The sequence below is a fragment of the Carettochelys insculpta genome, chromosome 10, assembly GCF_033958435.1.
Source record: "Carettochelys insculpta isolate YL-2023 chromosome 10, ASM3395843v1, whole genome shotgun sequence".
In the NCBI taxonomy this organism is placed as follows: Eukaryota; Metazoa; Chordata; order Testudines; family Carettochelyidae; genus Carettochelys; species Carettochelys insculpta.
In genome coordinates this window covers 25,603,758-25,626,680 of record NC_134146.1, presented here as the reverse complement: position 1 = coordinate 25,626,680, position 22,923 = coordinate 25,603,758, and the positions used below count along the sequence as shown (strand labels likewise).

The 22,923-nt window shown below is 40.8% G+C and overlaps 1 protein-coding gene across 1 annotated transcript in view; it reads left to right on the top strand.

The window, feature by feature from the left end:
• The window catches only part of HLTF (helicase like transcription factor), a 49,629-nt gene that overhangs the window by 15,111 nt on the left and 11,595 nt on the right, over window positions 1–22,923 (top strand). Inside the window, exons 10-20 of the mRNA XM_075004079.1 lie at window positions 4,035–4,125; window positions 5,427–5,506; window positions 5,604–5,648; window positions 6,840–6,926; window positions 7,297–7,394; window positions 8,841–8,981; window positions 12,945–13,083; window positions 14,097–14,232; window positions 14,539–14,718; window positions 17,465–17,589; window positions 20,733–20,911. Of these exons, the coding sequence (XP_074860180.1) occupies window positions 4,035–4,125; window positions 5,427–5,506; window positions 5,604–5,648; window positions 6,840–6,926; window positions 7,297–7,394; window positions 8,841–8,981; window positions 12,945–13,083; window positions 14,097–14,232; window positions 14,539–14,718; window positions 17,465–17,589; window positions 20,733–20,911 (1,301 nt within the window). The remainder of the gene's footprint in view (window positions 1–4,034; window positions 4,126–5,426; window positions 5,507–5,603; window positions 5,649–6,839; window positions 6,927–7,296; window positions 7,395–8,840; window positions 8,982–12,944; window positions 13,084–14,096; window positions 14,233–14,538; window positions 14,719–17,464; window positions 17,590–20,732; window positions 20,912–22,923) is intronic.

Genomic DNA, 22,923 nt, shown 5'->3' with positions numbered 1-22,923 from the left:
ACTAGTTTTAGGTAGTTCAGAAACTCAGATGTCTCTAATTAATCCCTAATTAATCAAATCTGCACACAGAACAACTTTTATCTTAAAGAAGCGCTCTATTCTGACATACATTTGTTGGGACTGGTCTTGCAAATTTTGTACTTGAGTTGACTACAATAACGCAGTCAGACCCAATTTTAGGTATTGATCTTGTAAACAGGTGTGAGTGAGGTTTATGGACTTTGATATAAAAGTCACTGTATTCCACTGTAGGGAAGAGCCTCTTTTGTTGTGAACCATTTATTTTTTTATTTCTCCATAGCTCTTCATCAGCCTGACATTGTTCTCATATTTCTCCATTTCACATTATCTGTTGTCCTTTTGGTGTAAAAAGTGCTTGTAACATTAGCCAATCTCTAACTACCTTGTCTAATGTAATTAGCCTGCTTTGGATAGAGCCATGCTCTAATAGTCTTATGTGATCAACTAACCAGAATTAAGTCATTTTTCTTTATTTTTTTTCTTTATTTTGAAATTGAGTGTAAACAAGGTTCTTTTATACTTAGTCTACATAACATTATTTGACTAAGTCCTGTGGTGGTCTCTGTCTGTGGGGACAAATTGTGTTTTCACTCAGTGCTTTGTATTTTTGTATGAACTTGCATGATAGTCTATTTATAATTATATTGTAATTATACATTTTTATTTGATTTCAAATATACTAGCATTAACAAGAATCATCTATTCAGAAGTGATTTTAAAATAAAAAGGGTCTAGCGTAAACTCACAATAGAGGGTAAATGTGTAGAGTTACCTTTCAGTGTCTTATTAAAAAGCTTTGTTTATATCTTTAGCTTGAGAATTCTAATTTAAAAGTACGTCAGCTAGAACCAGACTGTGGCATATAAGGGTAGAATTCAGGCAAGTGGAGGGCTGTCTCATTCCAGCCTGGCAACAGTGGGTGCCTTACAATGGCTTGCTGAAGTAGCTGCCACCTAGGCTGCGTGCAGATAGCTTTCTAGCAAGGAGCCCATATCCTAAGTGTCTGTGTGTAACTACAGTCAGGCAGTTATCTGCTCACTCTCATCATTTTTTACTTCAGCACATTCCCAGTCTCAGATTTCCCACCAGATACACATTGGGTTTGTCTACACTACAAACCTTCAAAGGGAGGATGGTAAGTAGGGTGTTGGGAGTTTATTAATGAAGTGCCATGCTACATACGCAGCACTTCATTAAGCAAAGTCCCACCCCCCGGCAGCAACTTCTAAGTTTTTTAAACTTTGAAGCACCGGCTCGTGTCTAGCCGCGGCTCACCCGCCGGTACTTCGAAGTAAAGGAGTACAGCCATTGGACTCTGAGGGGCATCTGTATCTCAAGAGTTTAGAAGAGGAGTAAAGGGACTTCGAAGTTGTCCTGGCACTTCGAAGCACCGGCGGGTGAGCCGTGGCTAGACGCGAGCCGGTACTTCAAAGTTTAAAACTTAGAAGTTGCTGCCGGGGGCGAGAGGGGGGGTGGGACTTTGCTTAATGAAGTGCTGCATGTGCAGCGCAGCACTTCATTAATAAACTCCCAACACCCTACTTACCATCCTCCCTTCAAAGGAGGGTGGTAGTGTAGACAAGCCCATCCTATACTATTCAGCCTTCTCTTGGACAGTGTAAATATATTAAGTCTGTTCTTCCATTTAAAGGAAGAATCTGCGAGCTTGTTTCCTTAAATAGTTATCCAGATATTTCAGCTTCAACACACTGGGTTAGATAACGCAGTAAAACAAGTTTATTAACTACAAAAGAGATTTTAAGTGGAGCATAAGTAATGAGACAAATGGTTACAAAAAAGGCACTAGTAAATGTTTTAACACAACTAACTATATTAAATTCCAGCAAAATTTCTCCGCGTATGTTTCCAGCAAGGTTACTGACCTAGGTTCCCCCTAAGTTGTATGGCTGCACAGTTGCCTATTAAGTCCCACACAGGAGATTAAAGCTATGGCAGAGAAAGGGGCCTCTCTCAGCCCCAGACCTTCTGTGGCAGGGAGAGGCACCTCTCCCCCAGTGCGAACCTGGCCTGTATGGATGAGAAGTGTCCCTTGCCTGGATCCAGCCCAGTTCCAGCACATGGTGCAGCGCTAGGACAGGTGCCCCTCCCCTGGCTCAGCCCTGCTGGAGCTGCTGCGGCCATGGAGAGGCAACTTTCATCTGGCCCCAAACTACTGCAATGAGAGGGCTGGGGATAACTCTCATGCTGGGTAGCTTGCACGTCAAGCCTCTTGGCACGACACTCATTCCTCGTTAAACAAGTACTTTACTTTACTTTACTTTACTTTACTTTAGAGTACTTGCTTAAACGAGGGACACACATACCTCCCTTAGTTCACTTGATGAGTGAATTCCCCCCCATGCTAATATGAGCATAACCCCTCTCCGTAGCTCCAATAGCCCCCGTAGTCTGACCCCACCCGGCCAGCCCCGCAGCCCCAACCCACTGCAGTTAGACCCCCCCCCAGCCTGACCAGCCCCGCAGCCGGACCCCCTGCCAGCCCCATGCTGTGGCAGCCTGAGGCACCTGCCAGCCCCGTGGCCCCAAACTGCAGCAGCCAGATCACCCCCCTGTTGGCCCTGCAGCCAGACCCCCCACCGCCACCTGTGCCCCACAGCCCCAAACTGTGGCAGCCTGAATACCCCTGCCCATTTCCTCCCCCTATGGACGCAACTGGCCACCAGATTTTAACCTTCCCTCCTGCTCACTGCCCCAAACTGCCCCCAGCCACTAACCCTCCCCAACCCAAGGTTCACTTACCTTTCAAAAGCAGCGCTACGTACTGCCACTCCTTCACTGAGTTAGGAGCGCTAGGAACCACTCAGAAACTTTTATGTGTATTGTAATGGTAATTTGGTGTCTCTCTTACGAGTTTTCACTTACAAGCAGAAAGTTGGGAACCAATTGTGCTCATATAGTGAGGGAAGAGTATACTCCTTCCATGTACTATGTGCAAAATGAATTTTATGTGCACCAGTATGAACATGATATGGTACACACAGCAAAATTCATTCTGCACATAGCCATAAAAATTTAGAGGAAACACTATTATTGACTAAACTCTTGAAATACAGATGCCCCTCAGATTCCAATGGCTGTTTTCTTTTGTCATCTTAGGTGAAATGCCAGTGGTAGACTGAGTGTGGAGACTTGGGGTGTTTGCCCCTTCTTTTTATAGTTTCAATTTTCGTATCCTCCCTCCTGAAAATCTTTTCCAGATGTGATTCGGTCTGTGTGGGAGGATGTGCACTCCTGTCTTTTCCATCTGTTTGCGTTTTCTTTGTTTTCCCTTCCTACTTGATTATTCTGTTTACTTCTTAAATGCAAAATGCAATTGGAATAAGTTACTTAGGGAGGTTGAATCTCTCTTGGAGATATTTAAAAGCAGATTATATAAACATCTCTCAGGAATGATCTGGGTTATGCTTGGCCTGACATGAGTGCAGGGGACTGAACTTAACCTCTCAAGGCCCCTTCTAGTTTCAATATTCTGTGATTCTATGAAATTAAGGTAAACATACACTCCTTTGTAGATCTCTCTGATCACTTTGGTAGAACATGAGTTTTGAACATCATACACAGTAGTTTCAGAACTTCATATACAATGCTGCCATATGTATTTTATCAGGTTAGTATTGACCGGAAAAGTATTAGTTTTCAAATTATACCATACACAGGCATACTTCACGTAATTATTACAACATTGTGTAGGTTGAGTGCATCACACAGGCCATTATCACCTTTTTACATTTTTGGATGGTATGCTTATTTAGTTAGGAAAAGTGCTCAATGGTTGTTTTTATATGTCATTGTGTTAGGTGGCTGGAAATATATTTATTTTAAATTTACAATCTTGACTCAAAAATATTACTTATGCTTATTTCATGCTGAGGAATTTAGAACCGCATTATCTAAAACCTGGACTAGTTTTATTAATAAAGTAGTCTCAGGTAGCTTGTCTTTCAGACAAAAACACTGTGTTTACCTTTTTCATAACATTTTTTTTCCTGAAGGGAACAGTTGTAATATGGAACCCACCATTTCTAATGTAAAGGAGGAGAATGAAATTGTGAATGAACAATGTTGTAGTTCCAAACCAAAAAGGTAATATTCTGAAACAGACTTTTTCTGTTTGCTAACTTGTTACATGACACTTGAATAAAGTTAAAGCAATTAGGTAGAAACTAGAAGATGAAGGTCCTTCTTGGCTTATATATAATTTGGACTGGAGTAAGGATGATCTTAGCCAGGTAGTGAGTATTTGGTGTCCTCTCCTCTGCTCATTATGAACTTTTTTTCTAAGTGACTCTTCCCTACAGTCTAAATTTTTTGTCCATCTTGTCAGTGTAGTAGAGTCCTGCGTGGATACAGATTTATACTGACAGATGCAAATATCTGCTGATATAAAATGGTATTTTCAGAACCTCAGGGTTCTTCTGGGAACTGCAGCAGTGAAAGGAGCAGAATGTGGAGCTGCTGCTCCCAGAAGCCAGTGCCAAGCACCAGCATCAACTCTGGCACAGTTGTACTGCCCTCAGCCCTGCCCACTGGGACAGGCACCAGGGTCACTAGCAGGTCCCCTGGACAGTGATGCAGACAGCTGCATGGAAAGGCTGAAGGGAGGGTTCGGTGTGGTACAGCCATTTAGAGGGCACTGGCTCCTGGGAGTAGCAGCTCCATTGTCTGCTCCTTTTACTTCTGTGGTTCCTGGGAGAGTCCTGCAGTTCCAGGGATACCGATTTATGTCTTTGGATATCCATGCAGGACTCTTAATATTATTATCAAAGGTCATAACTCTAATCCATTCTTGTAATACTGCTGTTTTGATACCTCTTTTTCAATTTAAACAAACAAACAAAAAAAAGGGTATATTGCCAGCATTCATGCAACAATAATCCTTTTTCTTTCCCGAGATGCAGATAAAATTGTCAAAAGTGTGCTGTAGCATGCATTATAAGGTGGAATATATGAAAGATGACTAATTGAGGAATAGGCATGAAGTAACAATGCCACATATCTACTTCACAATTAAAATAATCAGAAACTCTGTTTTTATGATTTTAAAACTTGACATGAAATTCTGATGTCCTGCTAAATTCCAATATTTTTGGTCAGTGGTTCAGGTCTACTTTAGATACAGTGTTCTGTGGACAAAATGGACAGCTTTTTGGCTTGAGCTTAAAATATGTAAATTTGTTTGTGCCATTTCACCATGGCACATCCTGTTTGCATACTGAAGTGCAACAATAACGGAATATGTTTTGTTTTTCCCCCCCCCCACACCCTCTGAGGATGATTTCAAATGTTTATTTGCTATATTTATGTCATATTAATCTGTTTGGCTAAAACATGGTCTTCAAGTTTTAGTATTGGTTGTGAAGGGGGTTTTATTGTATTATTTTTAGAGCTAAATCTGAGAAAACGAAATGCACATTAAGTAGTGACTCAGAGGAATCTGAAGAGTGGCTGCCACAAAAAACAAGGAGTAAGTTGTACTTAATTCTGTTTTAACTTAACTATTGAACTTCCTTCAATTTTGAAAAAACAATTGTTCTAACATTTTTCTTTTTTTTTTTCCCCAGTCAAATGTGAAAAAGATATCCCAGCAACCAGAAAGAGAAATAAATGTATGGTAGTTTTTGTTTCTGGTTTTCTTTTCTGTACCAGAAATTGTACACTAGCAGATACTTTGGGCCAACTTGTTATCCAGAAAGAGATTTCAGTAAGGGTCCTGCAGACTTGTGTTCAACACTGTGTGTGTGTGTGTAACCTGGTTTAACCAAATATCATCTGTAAGAGTGAATTTACCTATTAGAACTAAAACCTTGATTTGTTATTTAAGAAAGGACTCCTGAGTTTGCACTCCTTCCCCGGACTTATGCTTTTCAATAGCTTCTCTGACTGAAGAAGTAACGATGTGATAAACTTTTGAAGAGTGTCCTTTCTTCAGTGGTAGAAGGTGCAGTGAGGTTACGTGAGATGCTTGGATTCTAAAAAGGATGTGGTGATGTGTAGGCACAGAAATTGAGAATGTGCATGTGAAAGGCAGTGTTGTAATACAAAATAAAATGCATAGGTGTAATCTGAAAGTGCAAGGAGATATGTTATCTGTCAGACTAAATACTTCGCATGAAAGAAAATCTGAAAGACTGTAGGCACTCTGTATTGAGGGCTTGTTTATACAAACACTTGCAGAAAGCTGGAATGTAAACATAGCCAACATTACATTGCCTGCACCTGTTTGGTTTTAGGATGAACGGGCTTTCAAAGTCCAGGGGGCCTTTCGAAAGGCCCCCGTCTACATGGGCAGCATGCGTTCCAAAAGTGGCACTTTCAAATCACACACAGTCGTCATTATGCTAATAAGGTGCTGCATGTTCATGCCAGTCCCTCATTAGCATCTTCCAAACTTCATCATTACCATGCCCCTTCTGTAAGGAGGGGGCCAGCTGTAGTATGTATGGCAGCAGAGTCCATGTGGGCACTTAATGCTTAGTAGTCTAGCAGAGGGTAGGTTTACACCCCAGCTTAGTGTGAGGTAGGTGTTTGTGTAAACAAATCCAAAGTTATAATGTATGTTTGCATGTTTGAAGTGAAACTTGTGCTAAATCACTTGGCTTAATGGCCCATAGATTCTGTCCCTTTGAGAGCCACTTCATGTTAGTCAGTGCTCTATTAGGTAGCCACCTGCAAAATAGTCTGAAAAAAGGTTCATTTGTTCAACTTTTTTTTTAGTGTGACTTATTTATAAAAAAGTTTACCTACACTTGCACACATTTTTAAAATGTCTTGTATTGGATGTGGTCTTTTGTCTGCAGCTTCTTTCATTATTCAAGAAGACACAGGTTTTGCTTCTGCTCTTGAAGCTCCATCTGCTCCATTAAAAAAGAAAGCAAAGAAAAAAGGTAATGAAAAAATAAACACAAGCCTTATGAATTTGTTCCTTTTAAAGTGAAATACAGAAAAATCCTGGTTATTTGGCACCCAGGTAGCTGACATATTCACTTAACTGGCATGCGGAGGAGCTGGTTGCTGTGGCTGCTGTGGGGTTGGCTGACCTGTGTTGGGGGTGGGGAGGGAGAGAATGAGAGCAGGGCCGGGTGCTGGTCCCAGCTCAAAATATGGGCACATTTTATGATACAGCATCTCCTGCCACATAATGTGAGAGTGAGAGTGAGAAAACTATTGTTTCTTTTAGCTTCATCTTTGTTACCTTTCAAAATAAAAGATTAAGGTAAATGATTATCCTGTTAAGTGTCCCTTCTATTTTCTCAGGTTCTGCAAGTGTACAGTTTATTAAGAAAAGTGATTCTGAAGAGGGCCCCAGAACAACACTGATCATATGTCCACTTTCTGTCTTGAGCAACTGGATTGTACGTTTTACATTATCCTGTTAATTCTTTAATATGTCATGACTCTTAATTTTGGCAGCATAAGTTACAGTGCTCCTGTAACATGTCATGTGACTAAAAAGTCCTGCTTCTCCTTCTAATTTTGAAACAAAATATTTATTTAAAAATAGGTAATTTTTATAATGGAACAAATTGAAGTGAAGTGATAGTGCAGTGAGACTAAATGGATTTTATTCATGGGTACATGTGACTTTTTTCATGTCCACTAAAGAGCAGTAAATATTGTCACCCAAGCAATCATGCTAGGGAGTCATTACTGAGCAGTTGGGTTCCACACAGGCTCACGGTTCCAACCTCCTTTATTTCAAGTAAGGGGTTTGTTGTTTGTAACCATGTTAAAGGGACTCTCAGCTTCAAAATCACTTGTCTCTGTAGAAGCTTTATGCCAATGGATTTTACAACAGAATAATTAAAACTGAAAAGAGATGAGAGGGACTATTCTTGCCTTTTCAGTTTTTTCTTGGTCTGTGTAATTTTTTTTTGTAAAACTACAAAATTGAACTGAGGATGCAGCATCTAAAACTGTTTTAATTCCTTATTTGAAATGAGCAAATTTGGAAATAGTTTTGAATCAACTGAAAAAGCAATTTTTGGTGGGCCAGTAAACTATTCACATAAAAAAATCTTGTCTAGCTCTAGCTATAATTATTTCTCTATATTCTGGTGATTCATGAAGTTACCAAGAAAATGCTTCCTAATACTTGTTCAGTAGTGGAGAAACTTGCGGAAAACGCAATGAATAAAGCTTTGTGTGGGAAATTATGAGTGAGGAAGTTAAATTTACCCAATACATTATATTTACACCCTAGAACTCTGATACCTTTGATTGAAATCAGTTTAATTTTGGACTGTATTCCCTTCTTTTTGTCAGCAATTCAGATTCTGCACCATTGTGTCTAGTGCCACAGAGCTACAAAGGTGAAACTCTTTAGAAACAAAAATTAAAGTGATGAGCCAAGATTAACTGTTTTATTTGAAAAGGTGCATCAAACTAATGATGAAAAGTAGCTCAATGAAGTCTTTCATGTTAATAAAATGTAGTTAGTAACACATGAGATTTTATTCAGAAAATAGCATCATAGCTTTGTTTTACATTATGTAAAAATGTCTCCCCACCTGCTTCCTCTCAACTCCATAGCAGTGCAGTCACTAGTGACTGTGCAGCTTTGCTTTGTTATTGGTTCTGTTTGTTTTTGCTGTAACTAAGTTGGATGCTACAGTTCCCTCTGTTCTCTTACTCCAAAACAAACAACTGTTATATGTCTGTCCTATGCTCTCCTATTGGTAGTGGCAGAATGCCATAGACTTGGAACAGAATCTATAGCTGTTTTTGTAAGCTATCTTCAAGATTACAGATCTGTAGCAACATTTGATGACTCTCAGTTTCTCTAATGATTTTCCTTTCAGGATCAGTTTGAGCAACATATCAGGCCAGATATTTGCTTGAATATATATGTTTATTATGGTCCTGACCGCATCAAAGACCCAGCATTTCTTTCAAAACAAGACGTAGTATTGACAACCTACAACACTTTAGCCAGTGATTTTGTAAGTATAATATAAAAAGTTTCAAAAAGTTGTTGGTATCAAATGATAAAATACAAACCCCCAAATGCCATTTATGGAGGTTTTTTTTGAATGTGTCTATTGTATTAAGAGCTTAGTAGACATTACTTTGATTTTTTTTTTTATTTTTATTTTTTTTTTCAGTTAAATTCCCCACAGATTATGACTGCACTGTGCTTGATCTAGGCTGGGGGGCTGAGCAGAGTTTTTCCTTTTAATTTTTAATTCTGAATAGTTGTGGGCTGTGCTTGGTCTGGGGACCTGAACTGAGAAAAAGGTGTATGTATCTTTAGTGCTGTCAGTGACCTCTCAAGCTCCTGGTAGCAAGGAGGATGAAGCAGTCTCATTCAGATGCAGAGGGGGACAAGAGTCAGACTTGTGCAGAGCAGTTCAGAGCAGGCAGCTGGATGGGAGGCAAAAACTGAGGTGGGGGACTAGCTGGTAATTTGGGACTACCTGGGCAAGGAGACTGGGACTGTGAGTAGAGGATGCAGATGGACTGAAAGGCCACAAGTAGAGGTGTGTGTAGAGACTGAGATTGGATGAAGAGCTTGAGGAAGAGACTGGGATTTTGAGCCAATGGGGGAAAGAGGTAAGGTGCTAGGGGAGACAGATTTGATAAGGAACTGGGTGCAAAAGTGGAACCAGGACTGTCTGGACAAAAAGACCTGGGACAAAAGGCTGGGAGTTATGGAGGACACTAACATCCAGCATTCCACCTTCATTGTTAATCAAGCTGCGGAATATGTGTGTGTGGGAACAGCTGGAGGTTGGGGCAGAAAGGAGACAGAAAACTGTATGAGCAAGGAGGGTGGGGACAGAAAGCTGGGGAACGGAAGGGTACTAAGGTTGAGGAAGGAAAAGGAAAGTGGAAACAAATAACTGATGGGGAAGTCCTAAGGAGTGAGGCCAGAATTTTTCTGGGTAAGGTAACTGTGGTTGGATAGGCAAGGTAGTTATAGGTATCAGAGAGGTGGTTATAAGGGTTTGAACCCTTCCACTCTCATGGCCCTTCCTGCTGGTCTATCTGGGAATTATCTTGCCCAGCCCTGGAGTGCTCCCTGTTGGTCGAGGTCTTGCCCTCGGTTACCTGTCTTTTCCACCTTTTCATGCCGTATCTCTCTCCTAGCCTGCAGTGCCCCTTCCCTCACGGTTCTTCCCTGTGGCTGTGCTCTCACATTCTGAGGTCCTCCACTCCCAAGGAACTCCTACCTCCTCATACCCACCTTCGCTCACTGACCAGTGCTACTCATCATCTAGACCTTGCCTCAGGGGCCAACTGCAGTCTGAAATGGCCACTCTTCATTGGTAAGGGGGTGTGGTCCTGGTTGCTTCTCTGCAGTCCTAATACCTCCCAAAGCCTCTGTATCAGGACTGCAGGATGTAAGTTGACTCCGGACAGAGCTGCCCTACACTGGTCAGTCTTTGCTACCCTCTCTAGCCTACCCAGATAACCAGGTCCCTTCTGTTCCACAACTGGTGCAAGTGTGTATGTTCCTCCTCAACCAGGAGCCCTTCTTATAGGGCCTAGCTGGCTCCAGTTGGCTGTCTTCAGCCCTTTTCTGATTGGTCCACAGTCCCAACCCTCTCTCAGGGATGGATTTAGCCCTTATTTCACTGGAATGGGGTGATCGCCTGCCTCACAAGGGGAATGGAACTGAGATAGAGCTATGGTGGAAAAGAGATAAGACTGGGACAGAGCAGAAGTAGGTGAGCTTGAAGGGTGGGGGCAATTTGACAGCAATGTTGTGCTCACTACAGTAAGTCTTTCCTACCTGGTAGCTCTAGCCTTGCCAGCTATTCAAATATTCTGGATTATAGAGAGATATACTTAGTAATGCATAACACTAAAGAAAAACGAGAATAAATATTCAGAAACAAAAATGTATACAGAGTACTTTTATTTACAAACCGTAGTATTGTACACTGGCAGCATAAACTGTATTTGCTGCATTTCATAGAATCATAGAATACTAGGACTGGAAGGGACCTCGAGAGGCCATCGAGTCCAGCCCCCTGCCCCAATGGCAGGAGCAAGTACTATCTAAACCATCCCTGATAGACATCTATCTAACCTGTTCTTAAATATCTCCAGCGATGGAGATTCCACAACCTCCCTTGGTAATTTATTCCGCTGTTTGACCGCCCTGACAGTTAGGAACTTTTTCCTAATGTCCAACCTAAACCTCCCTTGCTGCAGTTTAAGCCCATTGCCTCCTGTTCTATCCTCAGAGGCCAAGAAGAACAAGTTTTCTCCTTCCTCCTTATGACTCTCTTTTAGATACCTGAAAACCGCTATCATGTCTCCCCTCAGTCTTCCCTTTTCCAAACTAAACAAGCCCAATTCTTTCAGCCTTTCTTCACAGGTTTCATTCTCTGGACCTTTAATCATTCTTGTCACTCTTCTCTGGACCGTCTCTAGTTTCTCCACATCTTTTTTGAACTGCGGTGCCCAGAACTGGACACAATACTCCAGCTGAGGCCTAACCAGCGCAGAGTAGAGCGGAAGAATGACTTCTCGTGTCTTGTTCACAACACACCTCTTAATGCATCCCAGAATCATGTTTGCTTTTTTTTTGCAGCAGCATCACACTGTTGACTCATATTTATCTTGTGGTCCACTATAATCCCTAGATCCCTTTCTGCTGTAGTCGTAGACAGTCTCTCCCCGTTCGGTATGTGTGAAACTGATTGTTCCTTCCCAAGTGGAGCACTTTGCATTTGTCCTAATTAAACTTCATCCTGTTTACCTTAGACCATTTCTCCAATTTATCCAGATCATTTTGAATTATGACCCTATCCTCCAAAGCACTTGCAACCCCTCCCAACTTGGTATCATCTGCAAACTTAACAAGCGTACTTTCTATGCCAATATCTAAATCATTGATGAAGACATTGAACAGAACCGGTCCTAATACAGACCCCTGCAAAACCCCACTTGTTATACTTTTCCAGCAGGATTGAGAACCATTAAGAACTACTCTCTGGGTAAGGTTATCCAGCCAGTTATTTGTGTTTACTTTCACTAAACTGTACTTTCTGGAAAACAACTAAAATTTACTTATGGTTAAAATGCTGCTTATTTGAGAGTTCTGGATGATAGAGTGCTGGATATGAAAGAATTTACTGTATATAGCATACTCCCCTCCAGAGCCTGAAATGAAACCCAAGATTCCTGAGTATCATCTTTCCTCTGAAGTCAGTAAAAAGTCTGCTAATCTGTGTGGCAAAATGTCCCATCCCCTTAGATCCACGCTAAGGATGACCACATAACTACTGCTGTTAGTTACTCTGTTAGTTCAATTTGGAGAAATGCTACTTTGGAGTGGGTCGAATGGTTCCAACCCTGTGTGGTGCTTTTACCTGTACTGAATTGCCATAGTAGTGTATTTTGAATTGCATAGCCGTCTGTGAAAATCTATAAAAACTGATTATTTTATTGAGGAGTGTAATGATTTCCTTAAGAGTATCTGTTGAATGTGAATCTATGCATTAGACTAGCTTTGTTTTCATACAAATCAGCCTTTTTTTTTTTTTTTTTTTTTTTTTTTTAAGAAAAAGGGCTGGTTATCAGATCTTTGAAATGGTCTCTCCTGTTTAATTTAGTATTATGCAGCCTGCTTTCCCACTCTTTCGCTGTCTGATATGGCCTCTATGCCTTACTCTTGTGTCCCTTTTTGCATCCTTTTAGTTGCAGGCACTTGATGTACATTTCCAGTGATTCTTTAAATCCAAAAGTGTAGGTTCCTCACACTACTGGTTTTGCTATTCTTTGTTGATGAACAGGCATGATAGAAATGAATATGCTTTTTAATTTTAATACTCTGTCTTAATGAATCTGCTTCACTTTGGCTTTGTATGTTAGGCATGTGGCTTGATTTATAATAGTTGCAAAAAGACATCTTTGAGTTGAGTTACAGGATCAAAAATAAAATTGTATTTCAGAGCAGAGCTGATAGCCTGTTTCACAGAGTAAAATGGCTGAGAGTTGTGTTGGATGAGGGGCACACTATTCGGAACCCAAATGCTCAGCAAACAAAAGCTGCGTTAAATCTGGAGGCACAGAGAAGATGGATACTGACAGGTGAAATATTCTATACCACAGTAATTGCAGTATTAGCCATTATTTTCATTTTTGTACTATGAGACTGTTTTTAAGGAAAGGTTTTCTTGATAAAGACAAATAGGAAATATAACATTCATGTTGGCTGTTGGACTCTTAAGTGCATATTTATTTTGGAATGCTCTTAAAATAAGTTTTAGTTCAGAATGAAGCTCTCAAAACAATTTTCGTCGATCCTCAGTACTGAGTTAGAAATCCACAGAAAATGGCTGTTGATAGCATCTTTAGAAAAGTTGATGAGAATGCAATCAAATTAAACTCTATAAAATAATGCTGTTCTCTCAACTTCAATTTAAATGATCAGCAGCAAACGAGGGACTGATTCACCAAAGTAAATATTACATATTTGGGGGGTGGGGGAGGAAACCCAGGGTTTTTTTTGTTCATTTTACCTTGATTCAGGAAAATATGCTTATTCAGGCTATCACTTAGGCACGTGCTTGACTTAAATCAATGGAACTTAGTCAAATGATTAAGTGTTGGGGAGCCACACTTTTTGTCCCTGTAATTAGCAGTGCCCCCAAACACATCTATTGTAATCCAAACCAACAAATGTTGGTTACATTCATATGAAAAAAACCTCTTTTGACATTTGTAACAAAATAAGCATGTAGAATGTAAAAGCTTTGTTCATTGGTATATAAATGTGAATACACTTACATAAAAACAGTAAGATATTTCAACATTTTAATAAGCTGGATAAGCCCGAGACCCAGCAGCTGATCTTTATGGGAAAATTTATACATTTAAAAGTATCTGCAAAAAGATTGCTCGGGAAATGTGTATGCTAGTGTAGTGATGTCTTTGTGTGAAAACCAGCACTTGGATTCACACAGTGGATCTTTGAATCAATCTGAAAAAAAGTCTGTGTTCTGTGGTATTTTGTATGCTTGTGGAGCCAGATGGTGAACTACTTTTAATCAAATTTATATGTTTGGCTCTTAAGGTTTTCTGGACTCTTTTTCTTATTTTAGGCACACCTATCCAGAATTCCTTGAAGGATTTGTGGTCTCTTCTTTCCTTTTTAAAACTCAAACCTTTTACTGATAGAGAGTGGTGGCACAGAACAATCCAGCGCCCTGTCATGCTGGGAGAGCAAGGAGGACTGAGGTATGAAGAGCTTGCAAAATGTTTCTGGATGATAAATCTGTTGATTGCCAACATATCATGACAGACTTACGCATTTAAATTTTGAATAAACATAATATACATTTGTGGTTCATGAGATTTATTTATACTTTGGTTGTAAAATACACACACACACACACACACAAAAATAAAACTTAATTTTAGTGGAGTATAACGTACTATCAAGCTCATATTTTATGCACATGACTCAGTTATGCAGTGTACAAAAATACAAAAATTAGTTGTTTGTGTTTAATGTATTAAAATCTGGTTCATGTGTCTTTCTAGGCGTTTACAATCTCTAATTAAAAACATGACCCTTAGAAGAACAAAAACTAGCAAAATTAATGGAAAGCCTGTTTTGGAGTTACCAGAACGTAAGGTATTTATTCAGTATGTTACACTTACAGAGGAAGAGAGAAAAATCTATCAGACTGTGAAGAATGAAGGCAAAGCTGCTATTAGCAGGTAGAGAGAAAAAGACTAAATTGTGTAGTTACTGTTTGCATTTCTCTTTGTGGTCTGACTTTGAAAACTACTGATTGAGATGTTTCAAGCTTGCTAGCTGAATGTATCTGAAGTATGCCAAACTCTTATCTTTCTCTTCCCTCCCCCTCAGCACAGTTTTTTCATTTCTTAGTATGCCCTGAATGAATAATTGCCAGTGACTGTTGGCAATGTGTTCATTTGCTAGCATGAAGAAGAAAATGAAGAATGGTCTAGCACAGCCATGTCAAACACCCAGCCAGGGTGTTAACCCCTCTGCTGCTCGCATGTGCCTCCTTGGGCTTCTCGTGTCCAGTGCAGGTGTATTAAAACCCCCGTGGCTCCCTGGGATTTTAATATGCATAGGCTGGACACAGGCAGCCTGAGGAGGCAGGGACAGGACAAACGCCTATTCTGGCCCCTGCGGCTACTGGCCCAGCCCCCTTCTTCCTGCCACCGGAGGCTGCAAGCTCCTTGTTCATCTGGCCTGTTTGTGCCAGAGATACCGTGGAGCTCTCTGGGGACTTGGCTGTTGCTAGTGATTTTGCAGGGAAGAAGCCTAGAGACCATGGAGACAGAAAAGGCTACCCCCCTTAGAGTGAGCTGTGTCTGAGAGGTTGGTAGAACGGTAGAGAGGGTGGCTGGCTGTACAGAGGAAAAACAGGTCCTTGCCGGTGCTTACGATATGTCCTGCTTCCTGCTCTTGGAGCTGCCAACAGAAAAAGGGAGGGAAGACGGGGGCGTGGGAAGAGGTTTACACAGGAAAAACCACTCGTAAAGAAGCAGGACAAGCAAGGGTTTTCTCTGCCGGCTGCTGGCCCTGGGCGGGTGGAAGGTGTGCTCTTTCTCCTTCAGTGTTTATGGAAGTGTGCGTTTTCTAAGAGCTCGGGGGGTTGGTGGGACTGGCCAGAGGTTATCTCAGGCTGTTGCCTTTCGGGTCAAGCATGTTCTGCACCCCTCCAACCCCTGAGTGCCTACTGCAGCCCTGGTGCACAGGTTATTCTGTCATTCTTTCCATGCCGTAGTTAGAGAAGAGCAGATTTTGAAGGAGGCTCTGGGAAAAAGCAGCCTCTCTCCCCTTGTGCAGGTCTTCCCAAGCAGGTGGGGGTAGTAAGTGAACAGGGGTGTGTGTGTGTGTTCGTTCTCCTCCGGGCTGAGCCCTGCCCATGTGTCCGCTCCCCCCCCCAATGAAAGGGAGGTCCAGGGTGCCAGGGGGAGGTTTTTCTTTTGTGTTGCGTTGGTTTCTTTTCTTTTCATTTGTCCTTCATTCTTCTCTTCCCCCATCTTCCTGGGAGTAACCCAGGGTCAAACCCTCCCTCTGCCGCTGAGGAGCACTGTGGCACTTCTGGGGTTGGGTGGGGGGGGAGGAGAAGGGAGGAGAGAGAGAGTGTGTTTGTGTTCCCTCCCACCAGTGCTGCTCGCTTGGCTCCCCCAGCTGCTCATGCATGCCAGGGAAGGGTTTGTGACTGCTCTAAGGGGTGAAGCCTGGGGAGGAGGGAGTGGGCAGTGCAAGCCTAAAAGGGGCTGGGGTTGGTGTGTGGAGGAGGGGCAGTGCAAGCCTCAACAGCCTTGGGGGGCTAGTGCATGATGGTGGGGAGCGGGAAGAGCAAACAGTAATTTTACACATCAAATTTTATGATCTATTAATAAAATTATAAAACAGTAAAATTCATATGAAGTATTAAATTCTCAGTTAAAATTATTGTATTACATTCAAACAAGACATGAAAAAAATATAAAATATACCTAAACATAATCTATAATAAATGATTATGACTTTCCTATAGAAGTAGCTTTCAGGGCCACCAAAGAAAATGTATCAGTTTTCATTTCTGTGGCCCTTGGTAGGTCTTGAGTTTGATATCCCTGGTCTAGCATATGCAATCAGTGAGCTTAACTGTCTTTGAGAGAAACAAAAAAGAACACAAAATGTACTAAGAGTGGTCTTAAAAATAACTCTTTAGCACTTGAAAAACTTGTTTCCGTAGAACATTATAAACACTCTCATATGCTGCTTCAGTAGAAAAGTAGAACTTAAAGGGAGTCTTAGGAATTAGTCACTGATGTATGGTGCTATGTGGAACTTCCTACCTTGGCCTCTATGTGAAGTATGTATATATAGCTTCGTAAATTTAGATAACCTTGAAAGAGCTTGTTTTACTTTTGTGTTTTACAACTTTAATACAACTGAGAACAAAGGAACTGTGGTATGCTGCTCTGTGTGAGGCTTTTCAAAGCCCTGCACAAGGTTTCAGCCACATGATTTATATTAACTGGTGGCCCAGATTCGCCTGGTGCAACCCATTTACTTTAATGAAGTTACACTAGTATGGGTGAGAGGAGAACAAGGGCCAGTGTAAAATAGTTGAGAAAATGTTTGTTCAGCTCTTTGAAAATCTACATCGCAGTTTTAATAGCTGAGAATATTCAAATGTACAGAAAATGCTTAGTTTCTATGAGCGAAAGTGTAGCATGTAATGTCTACAATGCCATGAAAATCTAGGTCTGATTAATGTTCAGGACCCCACTGTTGTGGTGTTAGTGTTCCAGTTTTGCCATTTGGTGTGCATGCATTTTTAAAAAATGCTGAAAGGGCATATATTGCATGAAAAATAGGTAAAAGGTAACTGTAAGCATAGAACATGGTTTATATTGCTGATTGTGACCCATTGAGAGCATGTATTTTGAGTGTAATGTTTTTCACACTATCACTGCATTTGTTCCTCAGGTATTTTAGTGAAGGAACTGTTCTGGCACATTATGCAGATGTCCTTGGAATCTTGCTCAGATTGAGGCAGCTGTGTTGTCATCCTCATCTTTGCAGAAATGCATCGTCTTCCAGTTGTCAGATAGGTAATTTAGGTTTGTTTTCTGTGTATCATTTTCTTGAGCAACCATTCTGAGCATTCAAATTCTGATGTACAGTACAAGTTCTATTGTCTTGCGCCCCTGAGTAATGGGGGATGCTGGATAATCAAATGTGATGGTTATTGGAGTGGGGCATCTGGCCCCTCTGCAACAGCTGCACAGCTGGCCCTGGGGCTGCCAGCTGGGCAGTCAGCCCTGTAGGTGCTGACCCCAGCCCTGGCCCTGCATCAACCAGCCCTGCTGTGCCAGCCCCAGCTGGGTGGCCACTGGTAGAAGAGGTGCCAATTAATTAAGCATGCTGGTTGTCCGAATTCTGGATAACCTGGCTTTTACTGTATTTTAATTAATATAGGTTAATGTGGCTTTTATAAGTTGTACTGTAATTCCATGCAGGATTTTTGTTCTTCGTGTTTAAATAAATGAGGTTTGGTGACTGAAATTTTGTTTTTTCCTGAAATGCCTAAGTTTAACTTGTAAATAGGTGATCTCATTCTAAATTTGGAATGAGTTCTCTAATTGCTACATAAAGGCTATGTCTAGACTAGCTCCCAACTTCGAAGGGGGCATGGTAGTTAGGGTGTTGGGAGATTACTAATGAAGTGCTGCAGTGTCTATGCAGCACTTCGTTAGGTTAAATGTCCCCTGTGGCAACTTCAAAATGTGAAAATTTTGAGGAGTAAAGGGACTTGGAAGAAGTGCGGGCACTTCACAATATCCACAGCTGCGTGCAAGCCGGCACTTTGAACTTTCATGCTTCGAAGTTGCCGTGGGGGAGATTTAGCCTAAGTGCTGCATATGCATTGCGGCACTTCATTAGTAATCTCCAAACACCCTAATTACCATGCCCCCTTCGAAGTTGGGGGCTAGTCTAGACACAGCCAAAATCTGCATGTGTATGCAATAGAGAATTTTATATTTGTGGATGGAGTTAAAATTATATGTTGATTGAAAGTTTAAAATGGACCTATGTATAGTATGAGGGGAGGAAGCAGGAGTGGCATGCAGATGAGAGGAGGATGTTGAATGGTTAAATCAACATTTATTTTCTTTTAAAGAATTTGACAGGATAGTGTAGCCAACTTAACTTTTAGGTATATGTTTTGTTTTTTTTATGGTGGGGGAAATTACCAGGGTTTAATGACTGTGTATTGGTGTTGACCGTTGTCTTTTTAATACGTGCTGTTTAGCTATGCAGCATTAATACATATTATTCCCTGTAAGCCCTTTGCAAATCCCTGATGTTTCCCATGTCCTCCTCTCCCTCCCCTATCCATAGTCCTTGCTCCCTGTCTTGGCTGCCTCCTCCCCAGTACCCTTCACTGCCTGATTTGCCTCGGTAGCCTTACTCCCTGTCCTCCTGCCATCTTGTCCTCCTTTCCTACTATAACCTGTGTAGCTCTATCAATACTAGTACAAATTTAAAAGCTGAAGGTGGTTGGCAAGTACATGTGTGGGAAGCAGAGCAGTATGGAGGCTGAAACAGGGAGATGGTACTCTTCTCCCTGAATCTCACAGCTCTGCTGTTATAGACCTTATATGAAAAGTCTCAGAGGGGTAGCTGTGTTAGTTTATGACTTCAAAAAAACCAAGCTGTCCTATAGCACCTTAGAGACCAACATTTATTAGGTCATGAGTTTTCGTGGATAAAATCCACTTCATCCGATGAGTTGGAAGGGAAGAAAACAGAATCCAGGAAGGAAAAGGAGGTTAGTTACCTGTCATTAGTAGAACTGGTGAATGAAGCAAATTAAGCTGGATGTGTCTCATTCATAGCATGTGATGTAGAAGTGCAAATATCAAGGGCAGGGAAATTGCTCTTGTAATGTGATAGCCAGATAAGATCTCTATTCAAGCCCAAGTTAATGGTGTTAAATTTGTAAATGAATTCCAGTTCAGATGTCTCTCTCTGTTATCTCATGATATTCTTCTATAGAAGAATTGAATATCCAGGAGGGTTTAAATGTGTTATGTTTCCTGGTGTTTGATTTGTGTCCATTTATCCATTGGTGCAGAGCCTGTCTGGTTTGTCCAATGTACATGTATGAACACCTGATGTCACACTCCTGTATAGTGAACTGTAGGAGGTTTATTGGAGGATGGTTCTGCTCTGAGGAGTCACAGACATTAATATAGATCTGTCTTGGGCCCACTTTCCCCCTTGTGAGCACAAGAGGATGAGAGAGGTGTGGGGACAGCTCTGTAGCTTTATCAGAAGTAGCAACTGCCTCTGCAGTGGAGTTGCAAGCTGTGGGTTTTGTTTTCCTTTTCCATTATAAGGAGCGACGGAAGGCGGGGGCGGGGGGGAATGGATGACAGTGAGAGTTGAAGGCCAGGTTTTTGGAATGCAAGAATGTGCAGCTCCATTGCACAGGCAGATGCCCTTCTAACCTGAGAAAATGAAAAGTAGCTGCTGATTTGAATAGGTCCATTAACTGCCTTTACCACAGTCCAGTTAAGATATCTTGAATAAAAGAAAACTTTCAATGCCCAGTTCTAAAATTTCAAAATCGTGTGTCTGACATGTTGTCGGGATCAGTATGAAGTTTTGATCTACTGAAAGCAAAGAAATACGAGAAAATAGGGCAGAACTTCAAAGAGCATTTTAAAATGTGGCTAAACATTATTCCTTTAAAAAAAATCATCGGACATGAATTTTCCATGTAGAGTTCTATTATGCTAACTTTGGAGACTACGTTCAATTAGTGCCAAACAAATGGGTTTGTTTCTCCTTTTAAATACAAATCACAGTGCAAGTTCAACTATGCAGTAGCTACCAACATCTCCATAATAGAATCACTGTCCAAAACTGCTGTTGCATAAACAGTTCCCCTCAGTTACTGAGCATGTTGCATCATGCACTGATCAGTGTGTACTTAGTCAGGATTTCTTGAGTGTAGTCTGAGTGGCTCAAATTGAATATTCTTAAAAATGTTTTCATTTAGTAATACGGAATTATTCTTGATTCTGTCGTATGTAATTGTTTTTATAAATCATAAGCCAAATTCTCACCTGTTGTAAATCATTGTGGTTCTGTTGGATTCATAGGAACTGTTCTGATTATCTGGCCCCACGTGTAAAATCACATTTAGTTTTTAGAAAACTTTTTTTTCGTTTTCTTTATGTATTAGGTGATAGTACTCCTGAAGAGTTACGTGAGAAGTTAGTAAATAAAATGAAGCTGGTTCTGAGCTCTGGCTCAGATGAAGAATGTGCAATTTGCTTGGATTCACTGAACATTCCTGTGATAACACACTGTGCACATGTGTTTTGTAAACCATGTATCTGTGAAGTCATCCAGAGTGAAAAGGTTAGCTATTTTGTATATTGCATTTAATCATAGAGACTAATCCAAAAGCAACATGGATTAAATCTGGACAGTCAGAAATTTTTGTCCACTGTGTTGATAAACGATATATAAGTTGTTGAGGCAGGAGGCTGTAATCATCCGTGATGTAATTCTTTTGATGTTAGTCACGTTACAAAAGAATGGAGGTGATGTTGCATTCCAGATGATGAATCATAAACATACTAATAAACAAAGAGCACCTGTAAGGCCAGAGTAATACAGCAGGTTTAGCATCCATCGGTATAATCTAAGGCCCATATTTTATCTTTGTAGTGCTCATACATCCTATAAACTTTAATGAGTCTTACAGCTGTTTTCAGTGGTGATTTTAGTCATCGTTTCCTTTTTCTCATGATGAACAGGGAATAATCTTTTGAGAATACAGATGTGCTATGCCAAGTCACTCCTTTTTAGCCTTTGAAACAAATATGATGGCCATTACCTGCAAATTTTGCCACCTCATTCTTTATCCTATTCTCCAAATCATTTTTGAGTATGTTGAACAGGATTTGTCCCAGTACAGATCCCTGTGGGACACCACTAGTTATCCATTTCCATACTGAAAATTGACCATTTTATTCCTGCTTTTTGTTTGCTATCTTTTTAACCAGTTATCAGTCCATGAGAGGACCTTCCCTCTTATATCATGACAGTTTATTTTGCTTCAGAGCCTTTGGAGATGGACCTTATCAAAGGCTTTTTGGAAATCTAAGTACAAGCCCTGTTTGACCACTGTGTGCATTGAGCTGCAGTTTTCAGAAAGCTATCCATGACCCCAAGATCTCTTTCTTGGGTGATGATATCAGATTAAGAACTATCATTATATATGTATAATTATGATTATTTTTTCCAGTGTGGATTACTTTGCGTTTATCAACATCCAATTTAATCAGGCTTTTTGTTGGCCAGTCTCCCAGTTATGAGAGACCCCTCTGTGACAGCTAGCTGTCTGCTTTGGACTTATCTTTCTTGAATACTTTGTTTGGTGTCTCAATTTTTTCACTTAACCCCTTTTTCTAGATCCTAAATGAATATGTTGAACAGCACCAGGTTCTAGTACAGATCCTTGGAGGAGCCTGTTGTTTGCCTCTCCAGTGGAAAACTTGATCATATATGCCTATTTTTCCCCCTATCTGTGAAGCTGTTGTTGATCCATGAGAGGATGCTTCTTTTTATCCCATGGCTACTTTAGTTTCCTTAAGAGCGTCCGATTAGGTTCGTTGTCAAAGGCTTTTGAACATTCAAATTTCCATTGAGTGGACTGTATCGCCCTTATCTACATGTCTGTTGACTTCCTCAAAGGATTGTGATACATTGCTGAGGCATGATTTCCTTTCCTTTCCCCAGCAAATCATATTTATCTTTGTGTCTGTTAATTCTGTTTCCACTATAGTTTCCACCAAAATGCCCAGTATAAAATGCTCGCTGGTCTGGTCTGAAATTATCTGGATCTCCTTTGGAGCTCTTTTTAAAAATCAGTATTGCATTAGCTACCTTCCGGACATCTGGTACAAGGGTTGATTTCCATCATAGGTTGCATACTACTCTTAGTAGTTTGGAATTTCATATTTGATCCTTGAGAACTCTCGGTCCTTGTGAATTAATACTGTTTAGTTTATTGTTCTAAAACTGCTTCTTTCCCCTCATCCTCTCTAGTGGTCTCTCGGTGGCCTTGATTTCCTTGAGTGTTGCTTTAACAGTTTTGTTGTATAGTGGTCCCTACTGCCTGTTTGGCAGGTTTCCTGCTTTTCACATATTAACAAAAAAAAAATCTTTGGAATCAGTAGATATACCATGATGCGAACAACAGAGGTTTTCCCTTATCATTTTTAGGAGCTGTCAAATGCCAGGGGAGGGGAGAAGAACACTATATAAAAATTGTCAACACTTATTTCTTACATGGACGTCATTCTCTTTTGTTATAATTCAGCAGTTACAATCGCAAACCAGAAACGTTCTTTTTATTAAAGCCA